Source organism: Rhinolophus sinicus, chromosome 12, assembly GCF_057876585.1.
Source record: "Rhinolophus sinicus isolate RSI-liver-muscle chromosome 12, RSI-T2T, whole genome shotgun sequence".
NCBI lineage: Eukaryota > Metazoa > Chordata > Mammalia > Chiroptera > Rhinolophidae > Rhinolophus > Rhinolophus sinicus.
In genome coordinates, this window is record NC_142512.1 from 19,904,868 (window position 1) to 19,932,566 (window position 27,699).

Below are 27,699 nucleotides of genomic sequence, written 5' to 3' on the forward strand. Positions count from 1 at the left end.
ACAGCCTCAGAAATACAAACAGCCTTGGGTGCTTACAGTCTGGTGGGTGAGACAGACAATAAAACAAATAATCAGACAAATAAATACATTGATTTGTTTCCTAGTGCCTGGCTCTTTCTCTTCATGGACTAATTCAGTTTGAAATAATTGTGTTAATGGTATCTTCTTTGGTAAGATGGATGGGAACCCCATGGCCATCCCAGCCTACACCACAGCAGGCCTTGGCATTTTAGAGGCATTTGGATCATGGCTGGGAATGAGATTGATCTTGATGCTCCAAATAAGTCACCTGGGGATGCATGAAATTCCACTGGGGGTCTTTCTCTAGGATTGAGCATTACTATTTTACTGAGACCTTGTTTAAAATTGAAATCCTTGGGGGTGGGGGTGCCAGGTGGTTTACTGAGTTCGTAACATGGCAGTGCTGTCTCATGAGATAGGGCTGCCCAAGGGCCCTGACCCCCCCAAAGATGCCCCTGACGGGTACCACAAGGGGGTCCAGAAGACCACAAGACAATCTTCTCAGTCACCTTCTGCTGCTGACTCAGCCCAGCTCTGCCTGCAGAAAGGGGAGCCAGAGGGAGAGAGGGGAGAGTAAGGCCTAATCAAAACCCAAACCCAGAATTCCACTGCTTCACTCTGGTAGCTGCAAAAGCCAGAAACTCCAGGCCCATCTTAACCTGCAGGGAACTGCAGTAACAGATCTACCCCCTCCCTGATGGAACAGTCATGTTTTCTTCAATGACAGCTCTGTGGTTGCCTACAGTATGTGACAGAAACTTTCAAGGTTCTTGAAATACATTCAACTACCACTGCGATCTTTCTATGCTCTGCTTGCCCAGAAGCCAAATTTGTAACTCTATTTGGGGTGGAGAGGAAGAATGTGGAACCCAGCCACCCCAGAGAGGCCCTTGAGTGAGGCAGGGCAAGCTCTCCCTGGGGCTGGAGCACTGTCCTGGGCGTGGCCTGGCTGCCTGTCTTGTCCCCTCATACAAGAATCTGCATGCTTCCTCCCTTCCTTGTTTCCTTCCTCTTGGTCCCCGCCCTAGACAACCTACCTGGAGGCAGGTAATAAAGCTGGAGGAGGGAGATGGATGGATAGGGAGGGCAGAGAGCCACGTGGTGCCATAAAGCCCAGCTAGAGAGGGCCCATCCTGGGAGTGTCCAGCCTGCAGGAGCCAACGCTGCGGAGGTGGACTCTCAGCTTTGCGAGCCTGAGCAGCAAGGCCCTGGAGAAGGCCATGCACCGGGACGTGCCAGGACCAGGCCTCAGGGGCCTGAAGGGGGCTGAGGGCTCCACGAAGGGCTGGGGGGACTCTTGCCTGGAGGCCGGGAGGGATTTTGGGGTGCTGAGGGAGAACGGCGCCCCCCGTGGCCTGGGAGAGGCAGAGGAGGTACCAAGCAGCAGAAAGCGCACGCGGCCGGTGCGGTCCAAGGCGCGGCGTGTGGCGGCCAACGTGCGGGAGCGCAAGCGCATCCTGGACTACAATGAGGCTTTCAACGCGTTGCGCCGGGCGTTGCGGCACGACCTGGGCGGCAAGAGGCTCTCCAAGATCGCCACGCTGCGCAGGGCCATCCACCGCATAACGGCGCTCTCCTTGGTCCTGCGTGCCAGCCCCGCGCCCCGCTGGCCCTGCGGGCACCTGGAGTGCCATGGCCAGGCCGCGCGCGCTGGGGGAGCCGGGGACGCCGGGGACGCCGGCTCCAGTCCACCGCGGCTCGCGCCGCAGCCCGCCAGGCTCTTTGCGCCGCGCTGCGCCTCGTGCTCCTCGCATACGCCCCTGGGACGGCCCAGGTTGGCGGCCGAGGCCCAGGCCTCCGCGGGAAGCTGGCGCCGATGTCCAGGGGCTCCCTTTGCCTGGCAGCTGGGCCACCCGCGGGCGGGCTCCATGCTGGGCTACCAGCACCCTTGACCTGGCCATGAGCAGGTGGAGGGAGGCTGGCCCGGGGGGAGCCAATGGCAGGATGACTACAAAAGGGAAGACTGCAGAGAACGTCCCAGGTGGAGCAAAGCTGAACAGGCCGAAGCCTGAAGGGAAAAGCGGTGTTGGACTTGCCTGTGGGAAGGGACTCCGGAACCTCCGGCTGCGCACCCCACTCTCCACAATCCCAACCTCGGGTGGCAGCTGGGAGAAAGGAGCAGGAAGGATCCTGCGGGCTCTTTCTTACATTCGGACTTGATGAACTCTTCTTGGAAAGTGACGGTTTGCATCCCTGTGCCTGAGTCCTATTTTCTCTTGTTGCTTTTCAGGAACATGGGAGCTTTTGGACAGGGAGACTTGTATGTAGGAGTGTGGGTGGCACCTGGTGTGTGGTCTGATGGCACAGTGCTGATGCCCCAAGCCTGTGACCTGGGCGAGGCAATCAGAAGCAGCCAAATAAAAAGGAAGCGCTCATCTCCGTCTGCTCCCAGACTCCTCTGGGCTCAGTGACCCAGGGAGTAGGAAGGCTGAGGGGCTCGAGGCCTGGAGGCTCACCCTGGAATGTTGGGCCCCAGACGGGAGCCCACGGGTAGATGCATGGGGGCACTGGGTGATGGCAAAACTCCTGGTGTGGCTGAGCACTGTGAAGAGCACTGTGGGAGAGGACATTGTTTGGGGAGGGGAAGTGGGACTTGGAGGCTAAGGATAGGGTTAGCCCCATCTCCGGGCCTGCCAGGTCTGCTCCCTGCAGTGAGTCACGGTGAGAGTGCCAGTGCAAATAGAGTCTGGGCCAGTCTCAGGAAAGTAAGCTGAAGGTAGGGCCAAATTGTGTGTGTGTGTGTGTGTGTGTGTGTGTGTGTCCTGCCTGAATCCCACGTGATGAGATAAAGCTTCCAGGGAAGAGGGAGCCAGTGCAGGCAGGGCCTTTGTGATGAGGGACAGATTTGGAATTCAGGAAAGATTATGGGGAGGCGGTTAAGGGAAGTGGGGCCTCAGGCCAAGGTCCCTGAGGAAATAGGAGGCACATCCAGCTCCCCAGAGATACCTGGAGAGCTGCTCTCATCTAAGATGAGCATTCCTGCACGAGCGTCTGGCCTCTCTCAGGCTGGCTGGGCTGGTGGGACTGGTGCTGCTTGCTGGGTAAGGACCCAGACATGCCAGGGGAGGGCTGATGGCTTTCTGGTCTCCTTGGAGAGCTGGGCTCTTGCCAGCTGTGGGGAAGAGTTCCACAGCTCAGAATGGGGGACCCCATAGGAGCTGGAGACATGCCCTTAGCCCCACGGAGGAATGAGGGCTCCCCAGAGCAATCGAGGTGAGGCTCACTGCCATAATCAGAGATATCTTTGCTTTCTGCAAGCCCCAAGACTGCCTGGTACACTTGGCATCCTGTCCCCAGCTCAAAGACTGCCGGTTTCACAGGGCAGGTGGCTATGACACAGATCACAGGACAGCTTTGACTCTGGGTCATAAGGGTCATGGGGTCCAGCCAGGGGCAAACTGTGGGACTCTGGCCCCAGGCCCGCCCACTGAACCTTCCCTCTCATGGAGAGGCAGTGCGATAGTCTGAGATGCACAGAAAAGAGCCAGACGGGCCTGGGATCCCATCTCCACTCGGCCGCTTCCTCCATGTGTGACCCATGGCGTCACTTCACTTCACTAAGCCTCTAGTGCCTCACCTCTGACCCAGGTGATTCCACCTCCGCGTAGCTGTGAGGATGAACACTCCTTCATAATCTACGGTTGCTGGCAATGAGAAGCTGTGCCACAAATTGTTACTGTTTGTATATTATTAGAATCTTATGACAATGCTTCCATCTTGCTTCAGCCTCAGGTTTTTATTCTCTGGAAACATGATAACATAACAAGCAAGTCCTGCTTTCCTATATTCCAGGATAGAAAGAGCGGAGAGTGTTTCTTGCCCAGTTGCACTTTCAGCCCCGGGTTGGTGAGGACACTCTCTGCAGGTGGAAGAGGGAGTGTGTAGAAGTGTGAGGTCAGCAGGAGGAATGTGAAAGTACTTCTCCGTCTCCTCACTGACCAGCAAAGTGACCTTGGCAAATCGCCTCATGACTTTGAGCCTTGGTGTTCCCATCCGTTATAGGATACGATTTACATCAGAGACGGTTGTGAAGACTAAATGGGATAATGCACTGAAAACACTTGGTACAGTACCCGGTCCAGGCAAGTACTCGCTGAGTGGAAGCTGTTAAAACATATTCTAGGGGAGCCCGGTTCGCTCGGTTGGTTAGAGTGCTCTTAACAACAAGGTTGCTGGTGCGATCCCCGCCTGCGCCACTGTGAGCTGCGCCCTCCACAACTAGATTGAAACAACTACCTGACTTGGAGCTGATGGGTCCTGGAAACACACACACACACACACACACACACACACACACACACAAGAACATATTCTATACACAAGGTTGTTATAAGGAAAGAATGTATGGGAAGGTGTTTTATAAACTAAAGTCTACAACACATTTGTTATTATCATTATTTTACCAGGTCTATGTGTTTGAGTGCACACACCTGTATGTTTGCCTGCTGATACGGATTTGCCTAGCATTTGGAGGGTTTTTTTTGACATGCACACATTGTGTGCATGTTTATAGAGATGTGTGGATGTGTGAGTATTTGTGTGTGTACACGTGTGTGTATTGACCTAACAGGTACCCCCTCTTCTCCCTGATGCTTTAGGGGATCCTACGCCAGAATACATTTAATTATGTGCCTTCCAGGTTTTTGGGAACCCTTACTTGAGTTTTTAAAATCTGCTTCCCAAGACCATATCCATTCTCCAAGATGACTGGTCACTGTCGAGAAAAGATAAATCTGTGATTGTTAAAGAAATGGAATTTATCAACTGAGACCAGATAGGTTTGTCCAAATATAGAGAAAAATAGTACAAAGATAGGTGTTAAACGAATAAAAAATGGAAAGTACTGGAAAGAGAAAACATGTAAGACAGAGCTGCTAAAACTGATGGCCATAAGATACGAAAGACAGATATACATAAAGACAGAAATTATGTATCTATAAGGTTAGTAACAATGACCCACTCAAAAAGTGTTCAAAGGAGAGAGAGAGAACTACTGAAGGGCAGAGAATAATCATTATAGCACTTTCAGCAACTTGATACTCACAAAGGCCTCTTATGCACTCAGTCTCTTGGCTTCTCTTCCAAGCTCTTTCTTTATACCCCCTCCCTCTATCACAGGAAACAGTAGTACCTCACCTCTCTAGCAATGAATGAGACAGGCAGCAAAAATAAATAACAATGATAAGACCCAGTGTTGTCGAGGATGTGGTGAAAAGGGCACATTTACAGATTTCTAGTTGTGCTGTGTAGCTGTTCTTTTTTTTCTTTTCTTTTTTTTTTTGGTAAATAACAAATTGGCAAAATCATAATAAAATAAAAACACTCCAAGACAATAACCCAAAAGGAAATCAAATTTCCAAAAGGCAGTCCCAGCAGTACTGTACAAAATGGTGAAAGATTTGAAACAACACAAAGCCCAACCAGAGAGGCCTGGCAAAGTGCACTCTGGGAGTCTATCAAGGTGAAAATCACGGTGAGTTAGGGGAGCAGATCACAAAGTGCTCGGTGCCCACTGATTATAACTGTAGACAAACATGTACGTGCATGAAAAGACCGTGAGAGAATGTGGAAGGATGTAAACAGGGTTAATGGCCATTAGGTTCTTTGTCATTTTTTTTAAAAGGTGAAAGATTTGTCTCTGTAGGGCACCTTTCTGAGAGGAGTACGGAAATGTTTTGAGCAAGGGCAGCAGGGATGAAGTATGTTGAGTGGACTCCTTTGGAGGGACCCTACCTTATGGATGTGAAACTGGGGTGCTTGGTGTGGGGAGAATGAGCACATCAAGTTTTCCTTACACTTGGCACTTGGCGCGCGCGTGCGTGCGTGCGTGCGTGTGTGTGTGTGTGTGTGTGTGTGTGTGTGTGTGTGTAGACACCAGAGGAGGGTGAGCTGGGCCCAGGAAGGCCGCAGCGAGAAGAGGACTTTGCTTAATTGCTCCTGCCCTCTCAGCCACATAAGGGTTCCTGACACTGAATGAGCCAAGGGGAGAAAGGGCTGTGGGGGCTCTATTACCTCTTCCCCTTGGATTAGGTTCCAACTTTCCTACCCTTCTGAGGTTTGCTTCCCTGCCGGCCCCACCCTCCGGTATGCAGGTCCACCCTCCACTGTTACATCTCAGCATCCTTCCTGCTAAGGCTGGGGGCGGCAGAGGGGGAGCGGCTGTTGGTGTGGACACACCCTGGGCGCGTGGTTGGAGCCTTCACCTTCCTCTGGTTCACCCAGCTGGTCTTCACTGTGAGCCAGGCTCTGGGCTGGGGAGCTGTGGGTACGCCTGCCTCCTCCAGGACCTCACAGCCCAGGGGGGAAGGGGAACAGAGAGGGCAATCATTTTCTTCGGTTCCCTATGTCCACACGCGGGAGCAGCCAGCTGTGGAACAGAAGGAGGTCCATACATCGGTCTAGCTGGGCGGGGGCTCATAGCTCAGACTCCTGAAATCAGGCAGGACAGGTGGAAGGTGAAGTTGGAGGAACTCAATGCCCTCCCTTCTTAAAAGCTGCAGCTGACCTTGTGGCTGGGCTGAAAATGGGCCCAAGGTCCTCAGATCTTCATGTTACAAGTCTAAAACTTTAAAGTTTTTATGTGAAATGGAGATTTAAAAAAATACGTATTGAGTCAATACTGTGCAGGCCAGCCCCACTTTGTAAGATGAATATGGCCCAAGGGCGTCCACTCAAGACTTCAGTTGGGGTTTGGAGGAATGAGGAGGTAGCCCCGCAGGCCGGCGCGGGCACAGCTGGCTGGGAGGGGCTCAGCAGCCCTGGATCGCAGACCGGAAGCTCCCTTCTTGCCTCTCCTCCCTGCGGTCTCCGCTCCACCTCTGGTCCTTCCCCGCATCACCACAAGGCCACTAGATGGCACCACGAGCCCAGGGGTGGGCAAACCTGAGTACCTCCCCCGCCCCAAGTTCCCAATCCCAGCCCACCGTCACAGCCATGGGGACTTCTTGGCTTTTTCTTTTCTCTTTGAATTTTTATTAAGTGAAAAAGACCCCTTTATGTCATGTTCATTCTGTTCTCTAGGCCAGCGATGCCTAATAGAAATATAATACAAGCCACATTTGTAATTTTTAAGTTTCTTGTAGGCACATTTAAAAAAGGAGAAAGACACAGGTGATATTAATTTTGGTAATGTTTTATTTAGCCCACTATATCCAAAATATTCTCATTTCAATAGGTAATCAATGTACAAAGTATTAACAAGATATTTTACCTTTTTTTTTTTTTTTTTTTTTGGTACTAAGCATTCAAAATTCCGTGTGTGTGTTTTATACTCACAGCACATCTCAATGTGGACTAGCCACATTTCAAAGGTTCAGTAGTTCCATTTAGCTAGAGGCTACAGAATTGGGCTGGGCAGCTGTAGGCCCAGTGGAGGGCCTGAGTTCCGCCCCCTGAGGGTCGGCTCCCAGGTTGTAACACGGAATTCTGTCCAAGTTGGATACTGACTTACAGTCTAGGGATCTCAGGGACCCAACCCTATGCAAGAGCTCTCATATTTAAAAAGGCATAGGGGCGGCCGGTGAGCTCAGTTGGCTAGAGCACGGTGCTCTTAACAACAAGGTTGCCGGTTCGATCCCCACATGGGCCACTGCTAGCTGTACCCTCCACAATTAGATTGAAACAACTACTTGACTTGGAGCTAATGGGTCCTGGAAAAACACACTTAAAATAATAATAGTCATAGTAATAATAATAATAATAATAATAATAATAATAATAATAATTTTAAAAAGGCATCAGCACATTTCTGGAAGTTCCTGGGCAGAGGAGCCCGGCTCACACACACATACCTCCCTCACCCTGGCCTGGGGTGGGTAAGAGCCTCCCTGAGGACCTAGGTGAGGAAGAAGCATCCACTCCCCTCAATCTCACTGTCCTGGAGGCCTGCAGTTTATCAAACCTGAAATTTGTCACAAAGCCACAAACTAGTTTTGAAACTTAATTGCCTCCAGGAGTCCTTTTGGCTCCCCAGGCTCCCCCTCAGACCCTAGCATGTGGCTCTTCGCTGCTCCCCTCTGGGGGTGGGTTCTGCCCTCTCTCTGCCCCATCTCACTCCCTCCTTCGGTTGTCATTCTCCATGCTGGAAGCAGCATTTCTGAAGTCGGCTAGATACCAGACACAACGCCATTTGTTTCCACTAAAATGGTTCATTTTGCTTCAAACTAGTCCCCAGACTGGACAGAAACGATGTCTGGTTTGGATATAGTTTGAAATGAGCATTTCTTTCCATTTCTGGGCCTCAGTTTTCTAACCAGTGATATCAAAGGACTTGGACTCTCACCGCAGAAGCCCCTTCCATCTCTACCATCTCCCCCCCCCGCCCGTGCGTGACCCCTTAAACTGTTTCCTACATCCTCCCCTAAACTACACACACACACACACACACACACACACACACACACACACACCCTGGTGGCTCCAGGTCACCCTTATAAAACAATGTAAGGAAAGAGACTGGGGAGGAGAAGAGAGAACAAAGGCAGATAATAAGAAAGAGAGAGGACAGGCAGCCAGAACCCAGGCCCTTCCGAGTTGGCATGTGTCCCCAGAAGCCCCTCACAGGAGGACATTTGACTGCTCTTCAGCACCACAAACGCTCTGATGGGCATGAGATGGGGCCAACACTTCCCCCCAGCACCCCATCTGCCCCACACTTTGGTGAGCCTGTAGGAGCCACACAGATGCTCCCATCTCCCCTTCCCTCCCGGAGCCAGGAGCCAGGCTCTGAGTTGGAGGTCAGGGCTGGGGTGGGTTGTGATAGCTTCAGGGCCCGGTCTTTCCCAACAGATAGGAGACAGCACCAGCTGCTCCAGTAGGAGAAAAGCAGAGGGCTCAGTTTCCCAGGACGGTGGAAGACATACCCCCTGGTGACCCACTTTGTCTTTTTCCCCTTCCAGAGCTCCCAACCTAGAGGAGCAGGTCCTGTGGCTGCAAAGGAAAGCAGAGGCCATTCAAGTCCCGCTGGGCTGGGCTGGGCTGGGCAGAGGCAGAATGCTTCTGGGCGGTTCTCTGGGGAGAGGGGAAGTGAAAAGAAAAAGCATCTCTGAGGAGGCCAGGGAGGGCGGGAGGCTGTGTGGCATAGGTACACACACACACACACACACACACACACACACACACACACACAGAGCCGCCCTGAATTAGCCTAAGCCTCACTCGGGAGGGAGAGCAGCGTCTGCTCTTTGCTCTTGGAGCTGCTTTCTGTTGCTTCCCCGCCCATCTGTGCTGTCAGCAGCGCCAGCAAAGTTGGCCTCGAACTTGAACGGAACTGAAGGCTCCAGCTTCCAGGGACTCTGTGGGGCAGCAGGCAGGACCCAGCCTCTGAACTTGGAGCTGGCTCGGAGAAGCCGGCCCTCTCAGCCCACAGCTGGCCCTTGGTCCTCTGGTGACCCTTCTGCCCCTGACCTGTAGGCCCCCAGGGTGGGCTGAGGAATGGTGCGCTGAGGTCCTTCTGGAGTCTCTTGTTCCTGCCAGGAGCTGGAGCAGCCCAAGGCCTAGGCCGACATGGCCAACCCCATGCAGTCTCAGTTTCCCCCAGCACGGGAGCCAGGGACCTCCTCACCCCTGGACCTGCCGGAGATGGAGATGCTTCTCACCAAGGTGGAGGGCAAGGATGACAAGCCCCTGAAGCTGTCCAAGTCCCTGTCAGGGGCTCTGGACCTGGAGCAGAACGGCCATGGCCTGCCCTTCAAGGTGGTGTCTGAGGGGCACCTGGCGGCCTCCCTCCCTCAGTCTCGGGCCAGTTCGAGGCGGGCCTCCTCCACTGCCACCATCTCCTACGCCCAGGACCAAGAAGTCCCCAAAGATTACCTCTTCCTAGCCATCGCCTCCTGCTTCTGCCCTGTCTGGCCCCTCAACCTCATCCCTCTCATCTTTTCCATCATGGTAAGTGCTGCTCTTTGTTCCAGGGCAGGGGCTGTGCCCAGGGGGTGGCAGGCATGTTCCCTTGGCAGGCGTCAGACACCCTGCCTAGGGTGTAGAGAGCTAGGTGTTAGGGGCGTAGGGAGAGACGCCCTTTCCCAGCTCGCCTACTCCTCCCCTCTGGAGAAGGTCCAGGGGCCCGGAGACCTTCTGTTTGCTGATCTCCTTCCTCTCTGCTCCTGGGCATCACAGCTCCACTTTGCACACGACCCTGCTGAGGAGGGGGCCCCCTGGAGTTCAACTCTGCACTGCAGAAAGACAGCCAGGTTGGGGGGTCCTGCATGTTGTGGGGTATGTGGGGGGGTTACCCTGAAGCGTCATTCTTGAGCGGAGCTATGTATCAACAGAAGTTGCAGTCTGCATGGAGTGCCAGGGACCGTGTACTCAGGGGGGGACCCAACCCCCTACAACTTCTGTCCCCCAACCCCGGGCCACCTGGGTGTTCTTAGAAGCTTTGCCAGCTCTTGTTTCCCTGCCATGCACTGAGGGCCCTGGTTCCTGGCTCCCCAGTGGCTGCTCCTCTGGGGGCCAGTTCTCACTGAGGTCCTCTGGGCCTTGGCGGTTGCACTGATTTCAGTATCTGTCCTCAGGGTGGGGGAGGCTTGGGCCGTAGGTGAAAAATGTGTCAGAGGGCATGGCTGCCCTTGCCAAGGAGGGCATGTGTGCTAGTCTTTGCTCCTCACACACTTGTGCTGTGGGGTTTTGGTAAATTGTCTTAGATTGTCCTCAAACCAAGCTATTTGGATAGAGCTACTTACAGAGGATGCACAGATAATGTCAGTAGATGTTGGCACATGACTTTTGAGGTCTGGGAAGAAGAGAGCTAGAGCTAGATAGAGCTAGATAGATATGTATAGAGAGAGACAGGCAATGACTTTCCGAATGAGGTTAGGAACAGGGGGAAGTAAACTGCCGACTCCCAGCTGGTCAGGGCCAGAAGACTGGGTGGGGAGACATCGTCTGCTTTTTTCTGGAGTGACTCCATTGCTGAGTCATCTACCACCCGGCCCCCCCATCCCCCCAGGTGTGGTCACTGCTGCTGCCTCTGGGGCTATCTTCTGAGAAAACCCCTATTTCCTCCTACGTCTTCCTCCACCTCACTGATGCCTGGTCTCTAGACAGGAAAGCCCTTCCTGACCCCCATCAAATCCAGCTCCATCTAGCAGGATGTCAGTGGATCCCGGCAGCGTCCCTGAGTCCAAGGGACTTGGCATGAGCACCAGTCACGGCTGGGCAGGGCCCAGGGTGGGGCCTCTGAGGAGTTTCCTGCCCGGCCTGCTGTACCTGGGGGTTGCTGGGGGCAGGGCCAGGCCCCAGGGCTACAGCCTATGGCCGTGGGTGGGGCCAACCTCTTGGTTCTGGGGGAGGCCCCAGTGGGGGACACAGGCTTTGGGGAAGAAAACCACACAAGGACCCAGGAGAAAACAGTTGTGGAAGCTGTCTTCTAGTGGAGGTGGCAGGGTGCAGGCTGGATAGAAGCTGCCTTTGGCAAAGGAAACCTGGGCCCGACTGTGAGACCACTGAACCCACCCTCTGGGCATTTCTACGTCCTCCTCAGGCTCTTCAATGAGGCCTGAGGGTCACTGGACCTGAGGCAGGGACTAGGGAGGTAAACCAGACGTCATCACCAATTCCCAGAAGCCCCTAGTCCAGTGGGGAGAAACTTGTGAGCAGAGTCTTAAAACACATTGCAAGAAGTATCCACGCTAGACAAAACCACAAGGAATTGTGTGGCCTCGGGCAAGTCAGCTGAACCTCTCTTCCCTTCCGTATTCCTATCTGCAAAACGGGTGTCACCATAACACCTACATTACAGAGCTGTGTGAGGGTGGAAGGAGACCAGCCACACAGAGTGCTTAAGAACTACACCCAGCACATAGTGTGACTACACGGTGACAGTAATTCTGTGGCAGCTGAGTATCTCCCTGGTGAGGGGTGGAAGCCATCACACGTTTGGTGTGTGTTTTTTAAGAGCTTTGAGATATAATTCAACTATACAATTCACCCAACGAAAGTATACAAGTCAATGATTTTTAGTATGTTCACAGATAAGTGCAACCATAACCACACTTAATTTTAGAATATTTTCCTCACCTCCAGAAGAAAGCCCGTACCTTTTTTCTATCACCACCCCCTACCTTACCCTGATCCCTCCCAGTCCTAAGCAACCACTAATCTTTCTGTCTTTATGGATTTGCCTCTTGTGGACATTTCATATAAATGGAATCATACAGTATGTGGTCCATTGGGACTGGCTGCTCTCACTTGGCATTGTGTTTTCAAGCTTCGCTCATGTTGGAGCATATGCACCGTAGGGTTTGGAGCCAGAGAGGGGTGTTGTCAGATTTCCATTTTGGTGGATCAGTGCAGGATGAGAGGAAGGACGGCAGGGACCCCTCTGAGCCTGGCATTCGGGAGAAGGGACATTTGCAGGAACGCAGGCGAGAGACAAAGGGACCTAGACCAGGGCCATGGCAAGAGGCAGAGGGGGTTTCTGGAAAGCTTCTAAAAGTAACACAGACCATTCATTCATTCAGTCGACCATTCACTTGAATGGCAAGTCGCGTGTTTGGAAGGAAATAAGTGGTAGAGGATGATTAAACCTCCCCTCCCTCATGAATGAATGTGCTTTTTTATGAACCAGGCACCACGCTAGGCATTTGGGAAAATAGATGGATAAGATGTGGTCTGTTTGGCATGAGAAAGATGCCAGAGTGTGGTGGTGGAGGGAGGTGTGCAGGGACCTGCTCTAGGAATCTAAGTTTTATCCTAGTGGCTCTGAGGGCTCCAAAAAATTTGTAAGCAGTGGTGTGATGTGATCAGTTCATATTTTAAAACCAACAGTCAACTGCATTGTGGGAAATGAACTAGAGCAGGTAGGACTAGGGGCAGGGAGACTCTGGAGGAGGCTCCTGAGATAGTCCAGGCAGGATGTGAAGGCCAGAACTCAGTAATGGGCTTAGAAAGGAGGGCACTGATGAGGGGATTGTGTAGGAGGTCGGTAAGTGATGCACTTGCTTTAGACTCCTGGTTATCCTACTCTAAAGTAATGGGCCTGTCATAGAGAAAGCGTTGGGGACCACAGCATTTCAGAGGTGGGCAGGGGGAAGTGGACAGAAAAGGATTTGGAAAAGAAGATTCTAGGAGGTGGGGGGGGGCTGGAAAAGAGGGCGAGACCCCCAGGGAGAAGTGAGTTTGAAAAAGGAAGGGGTTGGATGCAGAGGAGAGATCAGGTCGAATAAGTATGGGAGTGGCCACTGGCTTGGCCATTTGTAGACCCCTGGCGACTCTGGGGATGGAGAGGAGACCGACGAGGCGAGGTCCCTGCAGAGCGGAGAAACGGGATGCGGGAGAAGGCTGCCCTTCCTAGGAGCCAGGAGGACAGAAGCAGGGAGAAATACTCAAAGGAAAGGGAGCTGGTCCGTGCTGTAGCACAGGTTCCATGCCACCAGCAACGGGGAGGGCAAGGTCATTGACTGAGAAATAAGGGCCTGGGAGCAGAGGGGAGACATAACTATGGACAGGGATGTCGACGGCCCAGGCGCTCTGCTGAGGCTGAGACCACGGCTCTGAGTTGTTATCAGCCTACACGGGGATGTGGTTTTTCTCCAGCTGTAGTTCAAGCGTCACAGATGTGACCCTGGGCCCACCTAAGGCTGGGGGATGGCAGAGTTGCCATGAGGGCCGGGCCAGATGGCACAGAAGATACTGGCCGGGGTGTCTGAGATGATGCACTGAAGGACGAGGCTGGGCTGGGAGGGACGGACGGAGGCTGGGGAGCTGGAACAGACTTGGAGGAAAGGGAGGGGTCACAGGTTGGGGCTCAGAGAAGTCAAAGCGCAGGTGTGGTGAGGGTGGGGAGGGGAGAGAGGAGATTGGGAGGTTCAGATTTCGGAGGGGGAGCCCAGGCAAGGGTGGAGTGTAGTTGTGGAAATGAATTTCTACAGGGAACAGTGAGGAACCGGGGAGAAGGAGCCAGAGGGAGCCGGGCAGTGAGGGATAGAATTACTAACATTCACAGGGTGCTTACTGAACATGAGGCACGGGTCCAGTTCTTTACGTGTATTATCTCATTTAATCCAGACCCTAAGGCTATGAGGTCAAGGTATGGTTATTATTCTCGATTTACAGATGAGAAAACGGAAGCACGGGGATGGAAAATAACCTGCTAGTGCGTGGGAGCCCAAGGGCGGGAGGCCTGGAGCCGAGCTCATGTTCCTCCCCTAACACTAGCCTGCCTCTTGGGGATCAGGGGCAGCCCAGGTGGGGAGCATTATTGGGCATACCCACAGCTGTCTCCCCTCTTCTGGGAACCAGCCTAGTTCCTAGGACACTCACAGGGAGGGAGAGGGTCAGTTATTCATCTAGCGCTGGAACACTCTCAGTCCCACCCAAATAGCAGCAGGGGTGAAGGAGGGACAGAAAGTGTAGAAAGAGAGTAAATCTCTTGTGCGGGTGTCTCGGTCCTGGGGACAGACCTCAGACCTCCTCATCTGAAGTGCCTCCCACTGGTTACCAGGTGAAGGATCAAGCCTTTGACCCCAGGGTGGAAGGAAACCCACAGCCCAGACAGCCTTTCTAGAGCTGACTGTCTGCAGAGCACGCCCTAATGTGAGGCTGACAGAGTCTGGCTCATGGTTCCCATTTAACAGATGAGGCAACTGAGACATGCAGAATGGTGCCTTGCCCACAGTCACACTGCTGGTAAGAGGCACATGAGCTGGATGCTGAACCCAGTGTTCTCTCCATGGCCCCAGGGACATGGCCCCATGTCCCTGCATCTGTCTCTGGGACAAGGATGGTGTGTCCCTCACAGGAAAGACAAAACTTTCAGCCATTTGTGCTGGGAGGGAAGAATTCCACTTCCTTCCCTCTTTTTCTCCTACCCTCCCACTCTCCCTACCCTCCGCTAACGTCATCACGGGAAGACTCATGGACCAGAAATATCCTTCCCACTGTGGCTTTGGCAGGGGCCTGCTGTGACCAGGCCCAGTGGATCAGGTCAACCTGAGGAACTGTCCAGACCTGGCCATGCTCAGAGCTGCAGCCTCCCATGAGCCTCCTGCGGTAGCCAGGACAAGGCTGGCTTCATCCATTTTACTTCTGGGTCAGGCTGAGAAATGGGCAAGTTCTTCAATACCGGCAAGGTCTCCCATCCATGAGGGGAGCTGGACCCCAGGCAGTGGGTCTTCAGTCAACAGCCGTGATAAAACAAGCGTCAGATAGGCCTGGGCGAATATGCCTGCTTTGTCCCTTATAAGCCATGTGACCATGTGCAAATCACTCAACGGCCTTCCTTAGCCTCAGTTTGCTCATCTATAAGAGGTGTAATAAAACCATCCACCTGATGGGGTTGTTGGGGGGATTAAATGAGCTAATATGTGTGAAAGCACCTAGCACACAGCCTGGAACATAGTGAATACTTAATAAATGGAAGTGGTTGCTGTTATTATTAACACTGTAAGAAACTTTGCAATGTCAGACGAAAGGGCAAACCCCCGTGGCCAGGCAATTCTTCCTTTAACCTATTTTGGGATAATGAAGTCTCACCCTTCCTTACACCACCTGCGGTAGGTGGATGGCCCTGCCTGTGGTTTTGGGGGAAGCCTCTGAGCCATCCCTTCTCTGTAGGTTGTTCCTGTAACACGTGGAAACACTGAAGAGCTCCAGAGTGACTTCAACACTTCCTTTCTTAGGCATTTTTGATAACCTAATTATTTAACTGCTGTGTTGTAGGGTCACTTGCATTCATTTATCCATTCATCCATTCATTCAACAAGAGTGCTGAGCTCCAACCGGGGCTGATGGTCAGCTAGTCCGCTGGCTCAAAATATTGACAGACTTCGGAATCCGTTGGTAAATAGCTGCGATCTCAAGCCCCTAAGTATTTCCAGTCCCACCCATCGCAGCTGCCCTGACTCCTCCCTTGGATCCCCCAACCCCCATGCTTCCCCACTCGCCAGCAACTGAAGGGTTAACCGGTAGTCAGGACATTCCAGAAACAACTGCACTGTTGCAGAGAGAGAGTTGGGAAGGGGGCATGGAGAAGCACATCCCTTTGCTTTGACCTGCCGGGAAGTGCTTGATCTCCGTGGGAGGGCTAATATCTGGTCAGCCCTGGCACATCTGGCCAGTTCGCCTCAGAGCTGCTGGGGTTTGGCTTGAACCAGTGGGTGGAGAAGCTCTTCCCTGAGTTCTCTTGGCACCCTTCTCTGGCTGGTTTCAGCCTCTGGCAGCTCTCCCAACATCCTCCCACCCCCTCCCCACTCTCAGACTTTTTTCAATGTCTTTCTTCCCTGATCTATTCACCTGAATTTATTTTCTCCCTCACCATTCCCACAGCCATTGCAATCACAAATGATCTATTAATTCATAGTCATTACAACCATTACTGCAATTATTATTATTGTGCCTTCAACTTAAAAGCCATTTTGTACAGAGAAGCTGATGCCACTAAGTGGGGATGAGAGAGCAGCTGATAATTTACTCATAAAAAGACATGAAGGGTCTTCTACCACCCCTGGAATCAAAGGATGGATCTTTCATTTGGTGCGAATGGGGGGGTCTTCAGAAATGAGTGCCAGCTAGCGGTGAGGAACTTCTCTATCTAAAAATAGGGCTCTACTCTTACAGGCAGCTATTTTCCCCTCCGTTTTACAGATCAGAAAACTAAGACTGATAGAAAACTAATAGTTGTGAGGTGTACATTAGAGTGTGTCTAACGTGTCTGACAAAAAACAAAGACGCTGCAATCAGGCCTGTTGCTTCCAGCTATTCCCAGGACATCTCCTTCCACAGTGTCTCTTGGGCTCAAAGGAACATGCATGATTGGGACGTAGGGACTTATGTCTCTGTGGATAAAGAGAAGAAACTGCGCTTAGTGACACTGAAAAAAACTCTCCCTGTTGCTGCCCCTCCTCACCTCTCACGTCCAAAACAATCACACTTACGCCTCTCTCCATGGTCCTGAATCATTACCAGCCACTCAACTATTTCTCTGGAAAATGGGGGGCAGGACTTATCTCAAACCCTGTGCCCCTCCCTCTGCATGCCAGGCTTACAGCTGAGAGCGAGTCCCTTGGTCACGACTCAAGGTAGCCCCAGAATTCCTAAAGCCGAATTTCCTGGAAATCCCTGAATCCTTTCTGTATGTTTCCCTCTCCCATTCCAAATGTTGTCTTGGTGATGAAGTCCCAAGTTCAGTGACCTGGGTTGGTCACGCTGAGAGGAGGAAGTGGCATGGGTTAGTGGGTGGGACCTATTGTCCTTATTTCTTTTGTGAATGTTCTATTAACTTGGAGCATTCCACTGGCTAAGTTCAGTGATTAGAAAAGAGACTCTCCTCTTGTTCTTTTTCTCTCTTATTCTTTACTTTCTCAAACATTTACTAAATACCTACGAGGGCCTGTCCTTAGGTTACATAAAAGGGATACCGAGATACGAAGGCTGCATAGTCCCTACCTTCAAAGGGCTTACCGTCTAGAGAAAAACTGACACAGACACAAGAAACGATACACAGTGGTAAGGGAGTAATAGAGAATGGTGTAAGATGCTACAAAAGCCCCAAGGAGGGGCTGATTAATTGTTGTGGGAGCCAAGGAAAATTTTATTGGAGGTGACTCTTGAAGGCTGAGGAGGCGCTGTTGAGGTGGAAATATGCTAAGGAGGAAAGGCATCTGAGCACAGACAACAGTACATGCAAAGGCACTGAGGCATAAAAATGTATCCCTTTTATAGGGAGTCATGTGACCAGGATTGTATTTCAAAGATCTCACCTTAGCTGTTAAGTTGGATGGGGGCAAGGCTGGCGCAGAGAGACCAGTGAGGAGGAAAGAGGCTGATGCAGTCTTCAGATGAAACATATCGAGGGAGTGGGCTAGGACAGTGGAGAGGTGAGGTCAGACGTGAGGGACATTTGAAAGGTCAGGAATTCTTCCCTGACTATATTTGAGGTGGGGAGAGACAGAGAAGAAATCCAGGAGGGGAGATGCAAGGATTCTCTCCCAGAAATTGGAGCTGTAGAAACAGCCCTGCTACGAGGCTTTGCTATTCATGGTGTACCGTGCCAGAGCGAGGAGCCTTGCCGAGGCTGGGCAGCAAAGATGAGGACGGAAAAAGGGCTGTGCTCCACTGGGGCAGACAGATACCAGGAGGAGCCTCCCACATCGTCCCATCCTACCACCATCGCAGTCAAACTGGGCGGAGGGGAGAGCAGGAGGAGGAAAGAAAGAAAAAGAGGAGGAGGGGTAGGTTCTCGGACATATGGTGAGCACATAATTACCATCCTAACTGGGTGTTCCTATGCTCTGAAAGTGCCAAGGGTGCTATTAGTAATTTTACCAAGACCTACCAAATAGGCTTTTCCTCCTAGAACAGATATCCCTCCACTGCTAGGATTGGTGTGTTATGATCCTTTTTCCTTCTCAAACTCAGTGGAGGAAAGAGACTCTCTTGAGAACAACCACAAAACTACTACATAATGATATTTACTGAGCACCTACAGTTGCCAGGCACCATGCTAAGCTTCCCCCTACTTGTATTTTCTTATTTAATCCCGTAACGACACAATGAGGTAGGTAATATTTTTACCTGATGAGGACATTGAAGCATAATTTTACAGCTGAGGAAACTGAAGGATAGAAAAGGTTAAGTCACTCATCCAGAGTCACCCAGCTAGTCAATGATGGAGCTGGGACAGGCATCCAGGAGGTCTGGCTCCAGAACCTGTGCTCTTATCCAGACTTCCCTTGTAGGGAGATGGAGGCTGCACCTGCCCCTGGTTGGGTCCCTGCTATGTCCCCATGGACTGGTCAGTCTCAGGATGGACTGCTGCCTGAGTCTCATCCCAGGCCCTCTCCTCAAGCCAGACCCACCTTCTCTTTCATCTCTCCCTGGATGACACTGGTCTATTTTCACTGAGAGCTGTGAGATCCAGAGGCATAAACACTTGTAACTTCCTGCCCAGACCCACCTACACACCTCTCCAGGTGTGAGCTCACCTGCACCTATGTCCATCCAGTCTTCAAGGACAGGGGTGCTTTCTTCCACTGTCCATAGTTCATCCCTACCTCAAGTCCAGACCTCAGCCTCTCTTTGCACTGAATCTTGTTCTTTCCTGTCTTGAAGAAATCCTCTATTTGTCTCATCCAGTTGTATGCTCCCCAATGACTATAGGACAAAAATCCAGATTCTGTTTTGTGAGAGTCCGGGCCTTTCTTGATCTGGCCTTTCTGCACATTCTCAGCTGCTTCTCTCACCATGCCTGCATAACGCCCTGTGCTCCATCCAGCTCATCTGTAAAATGGCCTAATCACAGTCGTATTTCATAGGTGTATTAGGAGGATGAAATGCTCGATTGGATGCAAGTACTTAACACAGTTCCCGACATAAGGTAAATGTTCAAATCATGTTAAGGGTTATGATGATTCCATGATTCCTGTGGGGGTGGAGGAATCTTGGTGGGCTTCACAGAGGGGGTGGCATTAAAGCCAGCCACTGAAAGATGGAGACGAGGTGGACACGTGGCCTTGTGGGGGAGTGGGAGTGCAGGCAGGAGGAATAGCATGAGCAAAGGCACATGGAATTCAGTGCTCACCCCCTGAGTGGCTGGACCTGACTGGGCCCAGAAGTTGTGGAAGAGAATAGTAGAGGATAAAATCAGGAAATGCAAAGCGAGCCTGAGTTTGGACTTTGTCCTGTGGACAGTGGGGGCCATGGAAGACCTGGGAGGAAGTGATTACCTCAGCCACCCAAATGTTGCTGAACTTTTGCATCAGCGCCTGACTCCCTACCTCCTCTCTGATCCCGCACTATAGCCACGGGGTCTTTTGGAACTAATTCCCCTGCCCCAGCCTTACAGCTTCACTGGCACCCACTGCTTCTGGGATAAGGACCAACCTCCTGCCTGTGTGAGCAGAGCCCTGCCTGGCCTGGCCCCACCCACCTCCCTCTCGCTCTCTCAGCTCCATCCACACCGGCCTTTGTCCAGTGTCTAGTCTGCTTCCTTCAGTCAGCAGCCATGTAGTGAACAGCTACCTATGTGCCGTGCAGGGCCGCCCTCAGGGCCCTTGCACATGCTGTTCTTTTTGCCTGGCATATTCTTCCTTTGGAAAACAAACAAAAAACCTATTTAATTCTTACTCATCCTGCACATCTCAATCCAAATGTCCTTCCTCCAGTGAGTCTTCCCTGTCTATCCCCTTTTATAAGCTCTCACGGTACCAGGGACCTCTCCTTTGTAACACTGCCCACAGTTGCAGTTTCACCTCTATTTGAGTGATCACACGGAAGGCCATCCTCTCCACCAGGCTATATGCTCTGTTGAGCATAGGAACTGGGACTCTCTTGAACTTGGGACTCTCTACTGCATCCCAGGGGCCTGGCACAGTGCCTGGCATCAATACCTGGTGGTGTGGGGACTAGAATGGAGAACAGAGCCTGGAGTCACGGGGATCTTCAGGAGGCTGTTGTCATGGCTTCAGTGAGAAGCGGTGCCTGGAACTTGGACCAGATGTAAGGGACCCAGAGAGGAGAGTTGTAATGGAATTGACGAGGAGAGGAAATTGATGAGCAGGGTGGGATGGGAGAGGAGTTGTGACCGCGTGGGAAGACTCCAGGCTGTTGCCAGTAACTGAGGCTTGGACAAGTGGAAGGAGGAGCCAGGAGAAGACCTGGGAAGCAGGACGCTATGGTCTGGGGCAAAGCGAGTTGGATGTCCCACTGTGGCAGGCAGGTAGTGTTGTCCTGAAAGGAGCTTGGGACAGGGAACGACAAAGGTGGGGGTGGGAGCTCAGTTAGAACTCTGAGAGGCTAAGAGGACAGAACCCCGGGGAGGCCCACAGGAAGCAAACAGAAAAGGGAAGGGTCACTTTTCTGAACTTTAGCTTTTTTTTTTTTTTGAACCCTGTTCTCCAGCTCAACTCTTGAGTGCTGGGAGGTGGGCCCATCTTTTTAGTTATCCTTGCAACTTGTTCTCCAACACAGAGCCTGACACATGATAGGGCCCAAGAAATATTTGTAAAATCGATGGATGACTATAGAATGAATGGCATTAGTTCCAGTGACTAACTTTAACCCTATTTGCAAGACCAGCTCACTGGGACAACCCAAGATGGATTGACACGTTCCTGGGAATTCGAGCTGACAGAGAATGAACAGGGATCAAACCCAAGCTGGGGTCTGACATAGAGATGAGTTTGAGAAGGGGACCCTGCTTGTGCTGTGCGCCCCCAGCAGAGGACAGAAGAGTCCTGGAGACCATCCTGAGGTCGCTAAACCCACCCCCTTGGGGAAGGCACCTTCCCCCTCACATGGGGGTAGGCAGAGGGACTGTGGGGAACTGAGGACCCAGAGAGAGCACAGAGTAACAATGACAACAATAATAATAGTAATTAAGGCATGCATTTTTGGCACCCCTGTAATGCTAGGCCCTGTTCTGGGATTACACAAATTAGCTCACGCAATCTACTAGCTCTTTGGGCACAGGCAGTACCTTGATTTCCTGCCCGGCACCCTCTTCCTCTCCCTTCCCAAGTGCTGAGCTCTGAATTAGATCAGCTCTGGCCCTCCTTCCACCCTGCTGTGTTCCGGATTTCAAACAGCCCCCCTCTTCCTGCCAGTCTCCATGTGAGCACTGCCTGCCTGCCTGCCTGCCTCTCAGATCAGGCTCTTGATTTGTGGCTCTGAAAACATCTCCACTGCCCTGGAGTGGGGGTGTGGGATGGTGGTGGGGCCCTTCTGTCTGACGCAAGAGTGTAGGGGTGAGGGGAGGAGGGGTTGGGGCGCAGCAGAGAGAGCCAGCCCCACCCCAGCTCTCCTCCTGTTACTGGAGAGGGAGTCTTTCTCGGCATAATGTCCAGGTTCTTGGCGTCTCGAGCAAAGAATTGAACAAGACACAGAAATAAAGTGGTGAAAGAGTAGTTTAATAGAAGAGATAGTACACTTCAAAGAGATAGAAGCGGACCCCAGCAGTAGAGAATGGCGCAAAGGCCCAAGGTGATATTATTAGGAGAAAAAGTACACTCCAAAGAGTTTGGAGCGGGCCGAGCAAAAGAAGAGGCTCCAAAGGCAGAACTTTAGCTTCTTCAAAAGTGGGCAACCCTGCCAACCTCATAGGCTGATTCTGAGGCTAAGTAAGATCATTTCGGTAGAGTCCTTAGCAAGTTGCCTGGCGCAAAGTAAAGGCTCCATAAATCAGCAGCAGCAGCATCAAGATACTTGACCACATTTCCATGCTGAACTCAGAAGCCTCAAATAATCAGAAAATAAATGACCAAAGAAGTGGCCTGAGGCCTTGACAGCAGTCACACCTTTAGTTCTAAAAGTCCTGTGCTGAAAGTCCAAGAAGCATGTAGGAGCTCTAGAGCCGGGGAAATCTCAAGGTCATGGGCCACCCCTGGTCAGCAGGTGGACACCTGAGCCATCATGGGCAGGGGCGCAGGCCTCCATGATGTCTGGGATACCCCTCTTCTGAGTCACCCCAGGAACTCTCAGGATACTCTCTGTCTTTAGACTTTTCATTCTCACCCTCACGCACCTGATTTAACCAAATTAAATAGGGCCAAGAGAAACCAAGCTCACCGAGAAGGAGTGAAATACCAAATGAGGCCCCCTGTGACACCATGTGTGGCTCCTTCAGGCCCTAGCCTTCCTGTTCAAACCCAAGACACCTATCTTTCCAGTGTGACCCAGGAAGTGGGCTTGGTGAACAAGGGTGTGGCTCCTGGGTGGGAAGGGAGGCCCAGTGATTTTATTTTCCTTTGTGGCAGGAGGGGGCTCACAGAGGAAAGGAGGCAGGCCCATCAGGCCTGTAGAAAAAGCCACAGGGTCAGGAAGGGGCAGCTGGGTGGCTCAGCGGTTAGAGCGCGAGCTCTGAACAACAGGGTTGCCGGTTCAATTCCCACATGGTCCAGTGAGTTGCACCCTCCACAACTGAATTGAAAAAACAATGACTTTATTTGGGGCTGGGCTGCACCCCCCCTTAACTAGATTGAGAAAACAAAACAGCGACTTGACGTGGAGCTGATGGGTCTTTGAGGGGCACATGGTTCTCCAATTAAAAAAAAAAAAAAAGCCACAGGGGATGCCGGGCTGCCTTAGGATGTCAGTGTAGCTGTAGCAGTGAGCCTGGGCCTGGTGTCTGGAGGGACCTGGCTTATCTGCTCACACCAGCTCCGCATGGCCTGGACCTGGTCCGCCCTCTCAGGCCCGCGGTCCTCACTGCACCATCCTGTGGTTCTGCCCCAGCCGTTCCCAGCCAGTGAGAGGCAGGCTTGGTTAGGGGGTCCCCACAAGAGGTCCGAACTCCTTGAGTCCCGGTCACTTCTCCAGGAGGAGCTGGCTTCCTGTTCCCTCGGGGGGGTTGCTGAGTGCAGGCTGCAGTGGGGACCGGGCATGTTCTGGAAGCCCAGGCCAGGCCTCCCCGCTCCATTGCAGGGCTGCCAAGGACAGCCTACCTGAGGTCTGCCACCCTCTCTCTGCAGTCTCGAAGCAGCGTGCAGCAGGGGGACGTGGACGGGGCCCGCAGGCTGGGCCGCCTGGCCCGGATGCTCAGCATCACCTTCATCGTCATGGGGATTGTCATCATTGTCGTGGCCGTGACTGTCAACTTTGCAGGTGAGGCCCAGGCACACACACACACCTGCTGGCTCGATGTGAGGACTGCGAAGGGTGTAGCTTGGCCCCCTGGGGCAGGGGCAGCGGTGGGGGAGGTAGGAGCCCATGGGGGCCACAGTGTATCCTTGCACTCTGGAAAGGCAACCTGGTCTCCGGCAATGACCAGAAGAATGGGACTGCTTGTCTGACTTGTCTTAAGCCTGAGTGGATCAAAAGGAAAGGGGTGGGGGGCGGGAAGAGCAGAGGCTTCAATAGCCCTAGGTCCTGGGTCAGTGGCTGTCTGGTTGAGTCTCACGTTTTTATGTCTAAAGTATGAGGAAGAAGCCTCCGGCACAGAGGCTTTTGTGAGTGTCACCCAAGACAATGGATGTGACTGTCTTGTAAACCGTGGACTGGCCACATGAGCATCCCTGCTGAGATAGCAGGGACATGCCAGAAGTAAGCAGTGCATGTGGTGGAAGTCAGGAAGTAACAGTTTTGGGAGCACCCAGAGGTGGCCCAGGGAAGTTCTCCAAACGGAATGATTTTCAAGGATGGCTGGCAGCTGCCCAGAAGGCCCAGGCAGCTTCTGGGATATGCAAGTCAGCTCTGTCCGTCTCCTCCCTGCACACTCTCGCACTGGGAATCCCTGAGGGATCTCTGTCCCTTGCAGTGATCGACTTAAGCTTTTCCTCTAAAGATCTCCTTACTCTCCATGCATTCCATGGGCCAGTCGCAGAGGCTGCTGACCCTGGGAACGTGTCAGAAATGCAGAATCTCAGGCCCCATTCAGACCCACTGAATCAGAGTCTGCATTTTCCTAAGATTCCCAGCCCATGCATTCAAGTGTAGGAGGCTCTGAGCGTGGAGTATTCAACTTGGTACAGAAAGCCTGGGGTTCAGCCATGGGTCGTGGACAGTCCTCGCCACCGAGGACAGGGCAGAGCTCAGGTTTGGAATCGCTCGCCTGGGTTCCAAAGCCACGTCTTCCACTTTCTATCTGCCTGGGTGGGAGCACTTTCCGTGATCCCTCGTAGTGTGACAGACGTGTAGGGAGGTGAGAGGCAGGACCCCGCTCTCCCAGGGCAGCAGCCTCAGTATCACCTTAGGATGCGTCAGCCTCCTTTGTACTGCTACTTGCCCTTTTAGCCACGCCTTTTGCGATGGCAAGTGACAACTACGGAACTTAAAATGGCAAAGGGAATTGTTTTCGCTTTCCCTAAGAAGTTCCAGCGTGGATCGTTTTGTGTTCCGGGGTCACATGCCCAGCTCTGACCCGGGCCCCCAGGCCGCAGACCTCTCATGGGCAGGACTTCGGTTCCACCAAGAGCCCCAAAGCAAATGACCCCTGTTGCCATTTCCCCCAACGCCTCACCACAGGGACCTGAACACCCTGTGTTCTGAGCACTGATCTGCCGTTCCGTTCTTTTCTTCACAGTTCCAAAGAAATAAAAGTACCAGGGCTCTGTGCGAGCAGAGGCAGGCTGCGGCCAGGTGGAATGTTCCCAACCCACATCCCGTACCACGGAGGACAGGACAGTGACTGCCCACCTGTCCCCGAGCTCCAAAGGCACAAACTTGGAGGGAAACCTCTAAGTCACTCCATTGTCAGCCCACAACAGATGGGAAAACCGAGAGGAAGAAAGGAAGGAAGAAAACTGAATTTATTGTGAAACCAGTGAATCGTGTGGTTTAATCTCCTGGACGCAGCCCGGCATTTTGACCCCAGTGTTCTGGCCTGTTTCTCATCCCCCCCATTGCCCATCAACCTAGCAGCATCTACTGCCAGAAGGAGAAGAAACCAGCCCCACAAACAGATGAACTATGGTGGAGACAGAAGCAGCACACTCCTTGCATGACCGGGAGCAAAGATGTGGGACGCTACCGTTGTGTTTTGCTTGGGATGAGGGATGAGAACAGCTTGTCCGCCTGGCTTGTGCCACGCGCCTGCTGTGATCCCAGCTGGTGCCCTGAGCGCAGAGGCCGAGCTGCTGCCCAGCATATGCCCTGGAATCTCCAGCACACAGATGAGCAGCTGCTCTGGAAAAAGGCGACAGCCACACTTAAATCCTCCATTGCAGGCTGGAGGCACCGGTAGGAATGTCGACCCACAGACCTCTCCCTGAACTTTGCGGCCTCGGGAGCATCTCTGCCAAGAGCTGTGGTCCTGGCAAGGCTCCCGGGATGACCCCATCCCCCTGCTGCTCCCCACCTGTGCTCCCTACCTGCACCAAACAAGCACTTCCAGGGCCTGACTGCCCCACCCCCTGGTCAGCCAGTGAGGAGGGGGGGGGGGACCTGAGCTCTCTGCTGCCATGCCCCCCCCCACTGTCCCCATACAGATGTTCAGATGGGGCTCCTGGCTCCCAAGCCAGCCACACTTGAGGCTCTGTGCCTCACCCTGTGCCCCTGGCCTCCCACAAACAGCAGAGGCTTTCCCTGGAGGAGGCTTTGGGCCACCCTGGGGGGCACTTCCCTTGGGCTCCTAGGCCTTAGCAGTGTTTGTGCTCCCTGTAAGGGAGTGGGCAAGAGAGTTCTCCTGAAGGTTTGTTTCTTGGTGTAGAGAATTCCAAGACAGAGGGAAGAGCTTGGCTGAAGGATCCAGTCTGTGGGAGAGTGGGGGATGCTGAGTTTGGGAATACACTCATATGCCCGGAGGCAGGGGGCTAGACACCACAGCCTTTGTCTCAGGACCTAATGGGATACCTGAAAGGACCGAGCGGGACCCCTGGGCCTCCTGCCTGGCTTTTGGCCCCAGATTCTCCCCAGACTCCTCTCTGGTACAGGCTCTGCCCATAGGCACCTCCCCTGCACCCACCTCTCCCCCTGGCTTTGGCTCCCAGACACTCAGAGGGACATGCTCCAGACTTTCTTGCCCTGGGAGGTCCTGCCTAGCATCCAGGATTACTGCACTCGATGGGAGGGCAGGTTCCCAGCCACAGCCAGACTGGCCCCAGGTGAGCCAAGAATGTTTTCTCTGCACCCATTCAGGACCCTCAGAGACCCCTGGAAGGGAGCCTGTTAGCACAGAGACTCTGTCTGCCAGGAGGGGCTCTGGGTCCTGGGTGCATCCCTGAGTTTTCTGGGAGTGACCTCGTGACCACCAGGAGGTGGGGTGGCAGGGCCCAAGGCACTGGGACAGGCTTTCCTGAGTCAGTCCCCCACAAGGGAGTAAACTACCCTAAAGGAAGGGCTGGCTGCGTTTGCTTTATGGGAAGTTTGAGGCCAAAATAGAGTTGCCCCTATTTGTCAGAGGAGCGTAGGGAAGAGCCCAGAGTATTTGTGTCGCTTGCAAGGTCAGGTCAGGAGATGTGAGGTCTATGGAATGTGACGTTCATAGGCCCCAGCTCTGGAGTGAGGGATCAGGCACTGACAGTTTCCCAGCAGGCCCCAGGGGTCCCCAGCTTCAGCATTTTTGGGAGAAGAGAGAAACAAACCATGGCCTCACAGGAAACATGATGGTAGAGTTGGGCCTCTGCAGCCAGTATGCACGGGATTGACACACACACACCCAGACCCCCCCTGCCGCCTGCAGTCATACACACACGCACAGACGCTGCCATGGACTCACGCCCACACGTGCACACGTGTGTTCACACTTAAAACCCAGAACAGATGAGAAAGAGAGAAACCACCAGCAGACAGCCACAGGAACAGCCACAAGCTGGAACACTCTTCCATTCAGGCAAGAGCAACTTTAGAGTTTTCTAGTCGTACCAAGGACGTAGCTCAGAGGTTTCCAAGAGGTGTGGAAGGAGCAGAGACCCCAAAAGATCGGTTCCTCTGGCAGAGAGGAGTACAGGGCCCGAGGATGAGAAACCTGGCAGAGATAAGACTGGGAGGGAGGGTCCCCCGCTATCCCCGCCCCACAGACAGCCTGGTGACCCAGGCGGCCCTGAAGCTGGAGGGAACAGCAGTCCTGCTGACCAAGCTCTGTTGTAGGTCCAGCCGCTGGCTTCTTGAACACAGTGGCCCCCGGCTCAGGATGTGGACCCAGCTTCTCCCCGTGTCCCATAGGGAACAGTGAGAACGACCCCTCACCACTGCTGGCCCCACACTCACCAGTTCCCTCCTCTGTATTTCTCAGCATGGAAAGAAATAAAGCCGACCCTACATGTGTACTATGGGCCTGTGTGTTTGTGTCGCTGGAGTCAGGGCTGAGAG

General features: G+C 52.9%; 2 protein-coding genes across 2 annotated transcripts; both read left to right on the forward strand.

The window, feature by feature from the left end:
• Window positions 1-1,037: 1,037 nt before the first annotated feature.
• BHLHA9 (basic helix-loop-helix family member a9) lies at window positions 1,038-3,734 on the forward strand. Its single transcript, XM_019739435.3, has one exon. It carries the CDS (start codon window positions 1,242-1,244, stop codon window positions 1,911-1,913), a length of 672 nt encoding a protein of 223 aa, XP_019594994.3. The 5' UTR covers window positions 1,038-1,241; the 3' UTR covers window positions 1,914-3,734.
• A 5,392-nt stretch (window positions 3,735-9,126) lies between these two features.
• On the forward strand, window positions 9,127-27,656 carry TRARG1 (trafficking regulator of GLUT4 (SLC2A4) 1). The gene is made up of 3 exons (XM_019739544.3): window positions 9,127-9,906; window positions 23,424-23,556; window positions 24,974-27,656. The coding sequence occupies exons 1-3, from the start codon at window positions 9,526-9,528 to the stop codon at window positions 24,985-24,987; spliced, it is 528 nt and encodes a 175-aa protein (XP_019595103.1). The 5' UTR covers window positions 9,127-9,525; the 3' UTR covers window positions 24,988-27,656.
• Window positions 27,657-27,699: the final 43 nt, after the last annotated feature.

Coding starts and splice junctions, on each gene's coding strand:
- BHLHA9 (XM_019739435.3), top strand. CDS start 1,242: ATGCACCGGGACGTGCCAGGACCAGGCCTCAGGGGCCTGAAGGGGGCT.
- TRARG1 (XM_019739544.3), top strand. CDS start 9,526: ATGGCCAACCCCATGCAGTCTCAGTTTCCCCCAGCACGGGAGCCAGGG. Junction 9,907..23,423: donor CTCTCATCTTTTCCATCATG/GTAAGTGCTGCT, acceptor CTCTCTCTGCAG/TCTCGAAGCAGCGTGCAGCA.